At 35.4% G+C, this 13,853-nt stretch overlaps 1 protein-coding gene across 1 annotated transcript; it reads left to right on the top strand.

Annotated features, from left to right (window-relative positions):
• Positions 1-8,421: 8,421 nt before the first annotated feature.
• nipal3 (NIPA like domain containing 3) lies at positions 8,422-13,582 on the top strand. Its single transcript, XM_043263647.1, has 11 exons — positions 8,422-8,647; positions 8,998-9,066; positions 9,292-9,463; positions 10,221-10,280; positions 10,520-10,665; positions 10,848-10,944; positions 11,149-11,284; positions 11,383-11,471; positions 11,559-11,622; positions 12,215-12,309; positions 12,394-13,582. The coding sequence occupies exons 1-11, from the start codon at positions 8,576-8,578 to the stop codon at positions 12,573-12,575; spliced, it is 1,182 nt and encodes a 393-aa protein (XP_043119582.1). The 5' UTR covers positions 8,422-8,575; the 3' UTR covers positions 12,576-13,582.
• Positions 13,583-13,853: the final 271 nt, after the last annotated feature.

Below are 13,853 nucleotides of genomic sequence, written 5' to 3'. Positions count from 1 at the left end.
CGTGTCATTATGACTTTAGTACACTGTAAAACACGCCTGTAAATCAAAGGATGGGGCAAAGGAGAGAAAGGGGCCAGCGTGTAAAGCGGAGGAGTTAGAAGTTAAAGGTGCTGGTTTGTGCCCACAGTAACACAACAGGTTCGACCTGAACTGAATGCTAACAAAGGCTGTGATTACAAGGTGCTGAAAAAATGAAGGAAGAGACAAACAAACAGAAAGAAAATGAAACAGAGCCTTTTGTTCCGCCGTGATGGCTTTCAGGGCTCATCGCGGAAAGCTCCAATTCCCCTGCGCCTGTGAGTCTGTCTGTATGTCCATCTCTACATCTGGATTAACCTCTCCTCACCAGACACACAAAACGGTCTGCACAAACAAACCATTATTGCATTAACACTGACCTAGACAAGCGACAATTCACTCGAAAAGTCATCAAACACACACACACACACACACACACACACACACACACACACACACACACACACACACACACACACACAGACGGACTTTTGCTTAGCAGTTAAGACATCCCATATGTCTATTACAGACTTAAATCCAAATAAACGTCTTTGCAAATATAGAATAAAAATAGTCAAAATGGAGGCGTCATTTTATATTTTATAGTTCATTTCATCTTATGCATTATTTAAATAGTTATTATTATTTAATGTTATTGTAATCTATCCCTAAACCTAATATATTTATGAACTCACGCACATAAATAACTTGCTGGAAATCATCATATGCAGGTAAACACACTTTTCCATGCACATATGACATGCAATCATGTAAGTATAAAGGGTAAAACCATGCATGAAGTTCTAAATTCTTAATTAGTCTCGTACGGGATGCTGAAATAATTAAACGCTAAACAAATTCTCTTAATAAAAAAAGTAATACCTAATACCAGTAATAAAACTTACATTTTAAAACTAATGCATTACAGTGTTGCATTAGTCTACATTTACAAATGTAAAAGCCCTCAGACACCAAAAGTGAATTGAATACACCTCAGGCTGAAGGAAATGTAAATTCATGTCTGTACAGTAGAAGGCGTAGCGCAAACTAATCGCATGACGAATATGATGCAGGAGAACATTTTGCTTAGTATGGTCGAACTGGATCTTTGATGGTCCTTAGCAAAGACATTGCTTAATAAAATTGGATTAATTACATAGCCTAAATAATGTTTGTCTGATTTTAATTCCTGTACGTTTGCATAATTCTCTGAAGGCCATTGCACACAGTCCAAAATTTTTGCACGTTGCTAAATAAATATGACCTCGTGTCAATCACGTTTACACTCTGCCTCTGAAACTTTCACCCGCCCCCCCCCAAAAAAAATCTGACTGCAAGGACCTTTACATTTAACCATTTTCATTCTAAGGAATACTGACCGTTTTTGTGCAGGTGAGATGAGTGAATGCACGTTCATGTCTTGAACGAAACTAACATCCAGAACTAAACCACACAACCCCTCTGCATTTACTCTTGATTTCTCTCAACATGGCAACACGAGAGCTGTCAGTCAATACATTGGAAAGAAAGTAACTGGCATTACTTATTTGAAAAAGTAACTTCAAAAGTAATTTACTTCTAAATTAAAAAGTAATGCATTTTACTTTACTAGTTACTTAAAAAAAAGGAATCAATTTATGTATCTTGCTTTACTTGTAATGTTTTTATGAAGCTTTTTACTGTTAATGTTCTTTGATATTAAAAGATTGCATTACAGAAAAACATTATTGAATTTCATTTTCGGTCCCTGCAAAATATTATTTTAGTTACTGCACTTCAAAATCTTTCTATGGAGAGTTGACATCAACAAGTCCTATGGTATAACAAAAAACACTTGAAGACAATCTTCTCTCCTGCTATTTGCTTTTTTGCTTATGTTTTTTTCCCACATTTTTGCAATGACACATCACAGAACCCAGCACAATTTGTATTTTTCAACTACCCCTATTCTCACACATATATAGCACGAATTATGTTTTTGGAATTCTAAATGTTCATGATTTAATATTTAATGCAGGTATTATTGGGACATTGTTATTGGGATATTATAATATTTTTGATTATTAAGGCTACCTGTTTATTCCTGATCAATTTTATTATAACCATTTTTTTTTTAAATAAATGTAATTAAACACATTTTATTCTCTACATTACATTTTATTGAAACCGTTTTATTCTCTCCCCCCAAATTTTATTGAACATTTAATTCTCACTTTCAAATTTCATTGAGCACATTTATTTCTCTCCATTAAAGTTCACTGAACATTTCATTATCACCCTCAAAGTTCATTCACCTCTCCCCCACGTCCATTTTTTTGTGCCCCCTGAAGGATCAAAGTCTAAAAGTCTAAAATTGCACTGAAATAAAAAAACAACATTCAGGTCCAAACTTCATTAAAAACTATTTATTGATTTGTTTGCCTTTAAGCACTGACCCAATCACCCAAAATCATATTGTCCCATCCACTCAAATTGCATTTTACCTTATGTCCCAATCACCCTAAATTCACCCAATGCATAAAAAAATATAAATTCAATTGTTCAAATTTACCCAGTGGAAAAATCTATACATTATTTAATTTTAACACTGCAGCTCATAGATATTTTACACAGGCAATAGCGGCATCACTCATGAGTATTTCTACAATGAAACACATCCAATCAAACACAATCCCTCACAGTATTTAGGCAAAATAACATGCACTAGCAACAATGAAGCATGTTCATATCTATATGACACGGTAGGGGGATTACTATGCATATTGTGTTTCAGCAGACGTTATTATATTTGATATCTGCGTTGGCATGCAGCATTCTTTTACCAAAAAAAAAAAAAATCAAATGAATGTGAATCGCTGCACGAATGGGTCACAGGGTCTTATACAGTCATACCGTGCTCAATTACAACATTACCTTTGATTATCCATCTCCTAATTATTTGCATACATAAGACTTTGCAAAACCTTTACATTCTTGCCATGAGAACATTTTAATTAGTGTTTCTAAGGCAAATGTTATGACACACGATGAAGGTATGGTTACGCCCTGTTATCTACTAATGACTGTCATTCTGATTAAACGAGTCACAGTCACGTTATGCTTCATTTCTCCCTCATGGCTGCGCTCACATTTGGGCTGAGGTGTCATTGTCATTGTTGTCTCTTGGATCAATGTTTAAATACCTCTGAGTGCGTACCGAAGCAAGTCTGAACCTGTGGAGGTTTTAGGAAAAGCCTGCCTTACCACAACCCACTAACGAACCTTCATTCCATCGCAAAAAAAAAAAAATCAGGTGTCGCAAGAAACTCGCTTCCGGACGAAAATGCGAAGGCCAAAAATAGAGCGACACGGAGCAGCTAGCTTCGTTTTCATCATCGCTGCTGCAAACGCTAACGTTCACGCATTCTTGACTAATGAAACAGGACTGAGTTTATTTGCTATTTCAAAAACCCGTTTGTCAGAGAAGTTTTCATTACCTTTGGTCTGTAACTAACGTTTTTGCGCTGGAGGGGTTTTTAAAGACAGCCACCCACACATAACAAGACAGAGGAAGTGACATGAAAAAAAAAGAAGACGAATTTTAAGTCTGGAGGTGAGAGTCTGCGGAACCGCTCAACTGTGACTAACTCATTTGCATGGCCCCATAAGGTCTATGATGAATAATTAGCATTATTTCGAATAATTTACATTTAACCAAAGAGACAAGTAGAAGTGAAAGCAAATAATACAGAAATAAAAACAATAAAAGTAAATGTTAACATATCGCAGTTCTATAAAGCGTGCTGATGGCCTGCTGAAGTCTTGTTTCATGTGGGTGTCAGAAGTCAAGGTGTGTCGTATAAAGAGATCGAAAGGAGCAGTTCACACAAAACTGTTTTACTCAGTTTACTCAACCTCAGGCCATCCAAGATGTAGATGAGGTTTTTTTTCTTTATCCGAACAAATTTGAAGAAATGTAGCATTGCATCTCTTGGTCGCCAATGGATCCTCTGCAGTGAATGGGTGCTGGCAGAGCTGAGAAAAAAACGATCCACAAATAACAACTCCGGTCCTTCAATTAACTCCTTATGTAACTTTTTACAAGATGTTAACTGATGGACTGGAGTTGTGTAGATTTCTCGTTGGTTTTTGTGCTTTTTTTTATCAGCCGTTTGGACTTTCATTCTGACAGCACCCATTCTCTGCAGAGGAAGTTTTTGGGTGAATTATTCCTTGATGTTTCCAGAATCATACAAAGCAGTGTTTCCCAACCTATTTTCTGCCGCTTCGCGCTCAGAGAGACACTGCGCCATCAGAGTCGGTATTTTGGCTTTGTCTTAAGTTTCTGTCTTGCTAAAATGACAGGCTGTAAAGAAAGGCTGAAGTGCTATTGAAGTATGAGCCTGCAGGTAGCATGAATACAGGTAGAGATGTAAAAATGCCTGACTTGTTAGAGGGATAAAATGCCACCAACTGGTCTGTCAGCTAGTCTGAATAACACCCTGAGTGCGTGCACACACACACACACACACACACACACAAACACACATAAAGGCACAAGAATGATCAAAGGGCAATGAAAGCATAGTAAGAATCATTAGACACTGGGCACTTAAAAATATGTCTAGTGAGATTCAAGTTCAGTTTAATTTATGCTGTGTTGACACTGCTGCTTGATGCTTATCGGCTGTAGGCTGTCTGTGCTGTGGAAATTCTCACTGATAATGAGTCTGAGAAATTCAATAGCAACAATCAGGAAGATCAGTTACAAAATGTGCGCCTAATGAAATTTGATATTTTCTGTTGTTAATGTGGGTCGAAGAAAGGTTAATTTAGTATTAACATTAAGATGTGTTCTAGCCTGTTTCAACACAAAATTAAATGTTGTAAAATATTAATACCAGACCAGTGGAATACATTTTACGCAGACTTTCAAAGACTCTTTTAGGAGATTTTATGGGGTTATGAGATATTTTTAATAAAATAAATGTTTTGGGGTTTTTTCAGAATTTGCTAGGGGAAAATAAAAATAGAACAACAAAAATGCTTCTGGAGGAGAAGCTAGATGAGAAATGTGTTAATTTTTTTATAGATTGGTCTTTTATAATCTGAGCACAGATTGTGACATTGCTAAAGATACATGAGAGACTTTCTTTTTAGGAGAAAAATAAGAGAAGCTCGATTTAATGTGCCTGATGTGCCCCTGAAGTGCACTGTAACTCACCCTTGTTTTGTTCCAAACCCACTACCTTTCTTCATATAACACAAAAGAAAGTTGTACTGTTCATTTTTTTGTCTGCTTGTTTTTGGTTTTTTTTCCCAAGAAACTGAAGTTGTTACTTATTAAAAACTAACAATATCTTATTATTTCACTATTTATAAAGCTTTTGACTTACTCATATGTAAAGTATGTATTGATTTTTAAGGTGTGATCTGAATGTGCTTCATATAAAGTAAAACAAACAACCGAAAAATGCTGTGGTTAAAAGGAGCGTTTTAAAGAATTCTTTTTCAGAAAATTTACACTAATAATATGAAACAAAACCACACCTGAAGATTACACACATTTGACCCGTTTAGTTCAGATAAATGTTTGTGGTAAATGACTAAATATAAATGCAATAAACAAGTAATATGCAATAAAAATTAATAATAAACAAATACATAAACTAAGGTGAAAATAACGGGAGAGTATTTGCACTAATGCCTCACAGTGTGTTTAATAAAATCATTTCTGAGTCAACAATAATTATACAGGCTTAAGCCCAAAATTACAATACTAACATGACTATAGGTAGAATAATAGAGTTTCAGGAAGTGAAAATATCATTTTCTGGTTTTTCCCAAGTACTTCAAAAGCTAAAGAGGAATTGCACCTTGCACAATCATCCTGGAAGTTGTTTCTATTTTATACTGATTTCATGCCTCTTCTTTTAATTTTTTTTTGGGGGGTATATTTAAAATCGGTTTTGAGAAGTGATTTCCTGCACCACAGATTTTCTTTGACAGTGACAAGCATAAACAATTGTCTGGTGTATTATACTTACATAAAACTAGTAAAGAAAAATGTATGTAAATGACAAATTGTACAAAACTCAACTGCAGTGTCTTCACTTGAACTGTTAATACGTTGAAAACACAAGCTATACTTCTTTCTCTAAGAAAGCCGTACTAAAGATGAAACTTCAGAGTAAGTTATGCCATTCTATCAAGAGCGCTGCTCCCCTCCTGAGGACGGACCTCAAGGGAAAGAATGTTCCTTTTTTTTCCGGGTGTCAGTGCAAGGGCGTAATTTACCACAGAGATAGAAGCATTATTAATCATTCATAATTAGTGTTGGAAGCATCACGGCAGGGAATCCTGATGCTCTGCAACTGTCTGATGCATCTAGAGGCTACTGTGGCATCTCTCCAATGTTTTGTAAAATTCTTGCGCTTATTATAAAACTTTTGATGTTCAGATCTCGCCTCAAGTGGAATCGTCATTCCTGATATATCCCGTGGAAGTGGGAGAAGAAATCTGCTACCTTGCTGTTTGTCAGAGTATCTTATTTTTTACAGGTTATTTTTATTGCCGGATAATAATAATAATAATAATACTAAAAACTACATGTTAATGTATTATATTTGTGGAAAATGTAATCAAAATGATTGTTAGTCAAAATGTTTTCCTGTTTATTTGCAGTCCACCTGAGCTGATATCCAGATTAATTCATCAAATGTTTCTGGACGTTTTGCATACTGCACAGGATAAAAATAGTCTTGGTACTTTACACTGGATGATCTGAAGGTTCACTTTCCACAGGCCTTTCACACCCAGTGACATCTGAACATGCATAAAGTGATGACACGTTTCTAATAACATCGGCAACTATTACAACATGGGTGTACCTCTTCTCTACAAAAAAATGAAATGACTATAGTTTCTTTTATCTTTGACGAAATGGTGAAAGGTCACAGATTTGTTTCGTGTCACTCACACCATAACCCATTTACATTTACTCATTGTCGTAGTGTTTTTTATCTGAAAAAAAAATCTGAAATACACCTATTTCGCCTACGGGAATTTGTGGACCCTAAAACAACAGGAACGGTTTGTGCGTCATTTCAGCCGTGCCAAGATATAATTGATGAATGTCATAATCATTGTTCCTATTTAGAGCCTCATAGCTCTGGGATATGATAATGGAAAATTGCAAAATATCAGTGGTGGAACATTGTATTACTCAAGGTGAAGTCACAACTGCTTTCAGGCAGAATCTTGTGGTCTTGGTCTCATATAAACATCTCGTTGTGAGTATGTGGGTTGTTACTCTTAATTAACTAGATTGAATCTGGGTCTCGGAGGGGTCTGGTATAAGGATGTAACTAACAGTGTTGGGGGTAGCGCATTACAAATAACACGAGTTAAAGTCACTCATTTATTGACTGACAAGTTTCCTGTCCCCATGTTCAGAGAAATCAAAAGGTCAGAATGCAGTGTAGTACTAGACTAAATGTGTTCATTCATTAATTAAAACAACGATGATCCAGTTTAACCATACTAATAAGCAAAAATGTCTTTATATATGCTAACAATTGTGCTTTTTTATTATTGCTGTACAGACATGAATTTACTTTCCCTTCAGCCTAGGGTTTATTCAGTACACTTTTTGGTGTGAAATGACTATATTTGCTATAAATTTCTTATATTAAAAACCCTGCTTATAATGCATAATGAAAGTAATGCAAAAGTAAAATAATGCATTACTTTTACAAGTAACTTTCCCCAATACTGGTAACTAAACATTCAAAATTGGGTCCCCAAAAGTAAAACTAAGATATATTGATAACTTTCTTCTATGGTGGTTATGGTTAATGTGTAGGGTTTGAGAAAGTCAGATCTTACCTCCAGCTGAGGTAACTCAAATAAAGCTGTGTACCTAAAAAATATTAGCATTCGGCCATGCTTGTGTGGCGAGCAGAGTCGAACAAGGCTTTTAAACATTTTTTTACGAAGGTGCACTTGTGCCACCTGCTGCCCAAAACTGATTACAAAAGCAGACCATACCACTTTTTAGGATACTGTGTAAGAAAATAGTAAGCATATTATAAAGGTAAGATGTTGTGTGCTAAATTAAATAACTGGACATTATTCACCTTGCATCAAGTAAGTAAACGGCGTATATCGGCAAAGCATTAGTTGTTTGTTAGATATTAAAATATTACATCATTATTTTCAATTTTAAATAATGGGAAAATCATAAAGAAAGTTATACAAATTAGTTAAGAATAGTGCATTTAAAGATAGAATATAGACCTCACAACATACGCCCAGTCTGAAATCACTTCACTCCAGCACAGAAGGTGGCGCTATGCACCTAAAAAAAGTTGGTATAAAAATAAACCCAACAGAAGAAGAAGAAGAACTGCGCACAACGTCACATGTCATTTGACAGGTGCACCCGGAAGGAACGATTTTTCGAAAATGGCGATCCATGATAGTCGTTGCCAGAAAAGAGGAAAGTAGAGCTGACTTTCGTCCCAGTCCCGATTGGACCGAGCTGTGAGAAGGGCTCGGTGATGAGTATATAACGGGAATGTCGTCTGATTTAAGGATGAACGGCGTGAGGATGGCGGGAGAGGACGATGTGACGACAGACTCTTACACCGTGAGTTTATGACGTGATGTTTGTAGTCAAAATCAAACTAACGTACAAATACAAACCGAAACTATATTTACGAGTTTACAAAAACTGTTATTTTTCTGTATCCAAGTTAGTATGTTTTTCTAAACCGGTTCCCTGTAATCTAATTTAGTTAATGTAATGTATTGTTTTACATACGCACGTACCGGAAGCTCTTGTTAAGTATACATTTATACATTTTACCATGGCTTTCTGGATCGCTGCGTGATGATTTACGCGTCCTGTGTTTTGTTTTTATGCACACTGCATGTTGTAAACGATTATCCTGTCCGCGCGTGACACTTCAAAGTTGTATTTTTATGATGTACGCGCAGGAAAACCTCATTGGAACATTGTTAGCTATCTTTGGAAACCTGTTGGTCAGCATCTCAGTCAGCATTCAGGTAAGTGTGTATTTGTAGCCTGCATTTGTAATTGCATTGTGATTCAGGGTCAGGGTGTGTTCAGGTTACACCCTGTCAGCTGAAAGTCAGCCGCTTTTATTTACTTCTCAACATCTTGTTTTATAACCCAGCTGTTGTTTGTTACAGTATCTAAGGGAGTGGGTTTAATAAAGGAGGTGTAAAAGACAAACAAACGTCATCACGACTGATGTTTTTTTCTTGCAGAAACAAAGCCATGTGACGTTGGCAGGAAATAAAGACCCGAGGCAGTACTATTACACTAAGACCTGGTGGTCTGGCCTGATGCTGATGGTTCTGGGGGAGGGTGCCCTATTTGTATCTTACGCATTTGCACCACTCTCTCTTATAGCACCACTTAATGCTGTGTCTGTTATATGTAGGTATTCAAAATCTCACTTCTATTTCACATTTTCACATGTGACCATGGACAACAAAACCAGTCATAATAGTCAATTTTTATGAAATTGAAATGTATACATCCTCTGAAAGATGAATAAATAATACATGCATCCATTCAGGTGTAGTTTGTTATGATAGTGCAATACTTGGCTAAGATACAACTAATAGAATTTTCGAAATCAGAGGTGCAAAAAATGTAAATATTTCAAAAATCATATTTAAAGTTAAATTCTTTAGCAGTGCATATTGGTAATCAAAAGTGAAGTTTTGATATTTTTATGGTAGAAAGTTAATTACTAAATTACTAAATCTCTCCATGAAACAGAATGTTAATACTTAATATCCTAATGAATTTTGGTGTAAAGGAAAAATCTATAATTTTGACCCATACAATTATTGTTGGCTATTGCTATAAATATACCTGTGCGACTTATGAGTGTTTCTGTGGTTCATTGTCATACATATGATAATAAAAGTATTAAATAAAGTAAATTTTATATGTGACACAAAGTGTTATTTTATCAGTATGATACTAGTTTAGTTTTATTTATATTTTAGAATTTTGTGTGTTTTTGATTCCATTTTAAGTTTAAATATGTCTATGTAGTTTTTATGAATTTTTATTTTAGTTTTAATATATGAAGTTAAATTTAATGAAAACGAGAATGTTTCTTCAGCAATTAGCTGAAATTAAAATTTCAAGTAACAACCAATGATTGTTTTGATTTTCACAGCAAGCTCCATCTTGGGTTTCCTGTTTTTGCGGGAAAAGTGGAAGGCACAGGAATTCTTGAGTGAGTTCTGCTTCTCCTCCTCAGCATGTAAAAAGCAATATAAGAAACAGAATTCTGATAAATCGTACTAGCAACATAATTCTAGCTTTGATGTGCCAGCTGTATTTTCTCAGCTCTTTATTCAAAAGATTGAGGCCATGAGTTGCTAAGCAACAAGTAACTACTTGCTAATATATTGTGTTAGTAATATAATAAATTAAATGCAGAGCAGTATAACATCCTTATGCTTGTCTTTGTAGAGCGCTACATTTTAACTTTCCTGGGCTGTGCCTTGACGGCAGGCGGTACTTACCTCTTTGTGACGTTTGGACCGAACTCTCACGAGAAGCTGAACGCAGAGAACATAGTAAAGCATGTCATTGGCTGGCCCTTCCTCCTATACTTGGTAATAAACACCCTTGTTTTAAAAAGTTATTGTGTGCTTCCAAATTTTAAATAACAACTTTTGAAAGCATATGTATTTTACAAAGGACATTGTTTTGATTTAAAGTGTACTTTATTCTTGATATGTAGAAATAGAATTAGTTTTGATGACTGAAATCTTTTTTTTTTTTTTTTTTTTTCTAGCTTCTGGGGATTATTACGTTCTGTCTGGTGCTGTATTTCTATAAACAGCGGAATGCTAACTACCTCGTTCTGATTCTGCTGCTGGTGGCACTACTTGGTAGGACAATAACATAACCATGACGTGCTGTTTCTGTGTATGCAACATTACTCAAAAAAAATTAATTTTGCAAATTAGCTCTATTGACAAGGAAGGAATGCACAGATAAACAAATCGTTATGTGTTTTGCCCTTATAAATGTACCAAACAAAACCAAAATAACGGAGCTGACCTTTCCCTTGACCTTTGCCCTTGCCCTTTTAGGGTCAGTGACTGTAATCACAGTGAAGGCGGTTTCAGGAATGATTGTGCTCAGCATCTTGGGTCCTCTGCAGCTGTCCTATCCAATTTTCTATGTGATGTTTGTCTGCATGGTGGCAACCATCGTCTTTCAAGCATCGTAAGTTGAGCTATTTGTTGTGTTGATGTTCTGATGTAAGACGGTGAGCTTGGAGTAGAATTCTGTATGTTTTTATCTGACCTGACTTTCTTTATTAGATTTTTAGCACAGGCGTCTCACCTGTATGATTCCTCTCTCATCGCCTGTGTGAATTACATTTTCTGCACAACATTTGCAATTGTGGCAGGTAGGACTCAGTCAGTCAGTCTCGATTAAGATGAAAGGGTTGTCTTCATTTTATATCTGTGATCTCATTCTTTCTCTTTAAAAACAGGGGCCATATTTTATCAAGAGTTTAACCACGAAGATGTTCTGCACATATGCATGTTTCTTTTGGGGTAGGTTTTGTCTAAGTACATACACTAGCGTTAAACAGTTTGGATAAGATAAAAAAAAAATAAAAAAAAGTCTTAAATGTATATTAATATTTCTTCCTGTTATAGGAAAAAAAAGTCATGATCCTTCAGAAACCATTCTAATATTATAATTTGGTGCTCAAGAAACATTTCTTACTTGTTTCTTAATATTTTTGTAGAAAAAAAAATACATTGTTTTCAAGATTCTTTTTCTGTAATTTTCACATTTTTAAAACCTTATGTTTTTTTAAATCAATGTAATGTATCCTTTTGAATGGCAGTATATGCCATCTAAAAAAATTGCTGTTTTTTTTTTTTTTTTTTTGTGTATTAGTTTTCTAATTATTAAAAAAAAAAGTTTAAATGCATTAACCTAAATGCTCATTGTACTATGTGACTGTTATATAATACTATAGTCTGTAGATACTTTGTAACACATCCATGTGAGGAAGAGAACTATTTGGCCATGAAATTCCACAAGTTTTTTTCTAAGCAGTAACCGGGACTAACAGACTATCAGAGAGGCCCTGGGAATCTAGGTTTGTTAACTTGTGTCTTTTTAATATTCCCGCAGGTGTGCTATATGCTTTCTTGGAGTGTTCCTGATCACTAAAAACAAGAGGAAGGCCAAAGCATTTGAGCCATATGTCACTATGGACATGGCAAAAGGTATGACTTGTGATTTCTGTCATCAAGCCAAACAATTGGTCACACTATTAGATTAAACGCTGTTTGTCTTTTCTGTCAACACAGGCATTCCAACCATTCACAACAAAGGCTGGGCTGTGCAGCCCGATTATAACGGCTCTTTCTCATATGGAGCATTGGAGAATAATGATAGTGTGGCTCCTGTGACGCTTCCAGTGGACCGAGAGCTGTCTGTCTCTCCCAGTCCTGTTAGCCCGTACCAACCATCGGAACTGAAAAAAGACTGACAAAAGTGGAAATGTCTCTGAAGTGCAATTAAGACTGATTTTACTTGAGAAATGCTACTGTGTGTTAATCACAGCACTTCTAGAGCACAGTTCCAGAATATTGGGTCATTCTAGAACTTTCTCACGTCTCATCCTGAGTCTGGAAACCAGGCTAAAACGGACTTACTGTATGGTAGAAGGCAAAAAAGGTCTTTGATTGGTAGCGCTGATTTTAACATGAGCTATTGGCATGCTATCTTTGTATGATACTCATATATGTAATCGTACCTTATATATGCTGATTGACATGATCACTCCCAGTCTCCTATCACAGTTGCAAAAGGCTACTAATAGTAGCCCAAAACCCTAAAAATACCTCAGAATATTTGGATTCTGCTACTGCTTTGTACCAGAGGTACTACAGCCAGTCCTGCTTTATTAACCAAAGGCCAAAGACTAATGTAGATTGCACAATTCCAGACTATATTTGGTACTGACTCAAATTACTGTATTCTCAAACTAATAAGCACTGTTCTGTCATTTTTCGTTCTGATGTCTTCAGACCTTAATGTCTGCTGTGCCTGTTATTTATTCTCTGTGCTTGTCTGAAGCATACCAAATAGACATTTCTATACAAATCTGCATGTTTGTAGGTATTACATTGGATATTGGAACTCTGCTGGTGGTTGAAAAATACAGAGGCCTTCTGTAAAACTTTTAAGAAACACTGGCCGATACTTTATTTCATACATACCATAGAATAATGTGGAAAAATATTTAGTTGTCGTTTTTGTGTCTGTATTTTATTATAACGTTGAGAGAGACGCCCTTGTTGAAAAAAATAATGGGAAACTTGACCAGTTATGTTTAAGTGCAATTACTGTGATGACAGCTAATGTTAGGAAATGTAATTCTATTTTTAATTTTAATTAGATCATTTTTTAAAAACATTGTTTATGATATCAACCATTCCACAAGGACAATCAATATGCCTTTAATAAAAATAATGTAAAAAATACTAAATTTCAGTCAGCATTCTGTGTCGTTATTTAGCACAGTGGTACAAACCCTACTGAACCAATAATACACGCCTTATAATAACTGTTTATTGTTTAATTTCTTTACCTGTACATTCCAACGTTAGTAAGTTTAAAACTGAATGTTTTAAAGCCTTGAATCTCAGCCATGTTGCTGTGGACTGCTGTATAATAGAGTACTGAATTAATTGTAGTATCATGAGTATAGACTTAAAGGTTGTTTTACAAATTCAAATTTCTTTAAGAATATTGTTTGTTCACT

Source organism: Puntigrus tetrazona, chromosome 17, assembly GCF_018831695.1.
Source record: "Puntigrus tetrazona isolate hp1 chromosome 17, ASM1883169v1, whole genome shotgun sequence".
Taxonomy (NCBI): Eukaryota; Metazoa; Chordata; class Actinopteri; order Cypriniformes; family Cyprinidae; genus Puntigrus; species Puntigrus tetrazona.
This window is presented reverse-complemented; position numbering and strand designations above follow the sequence as displayed.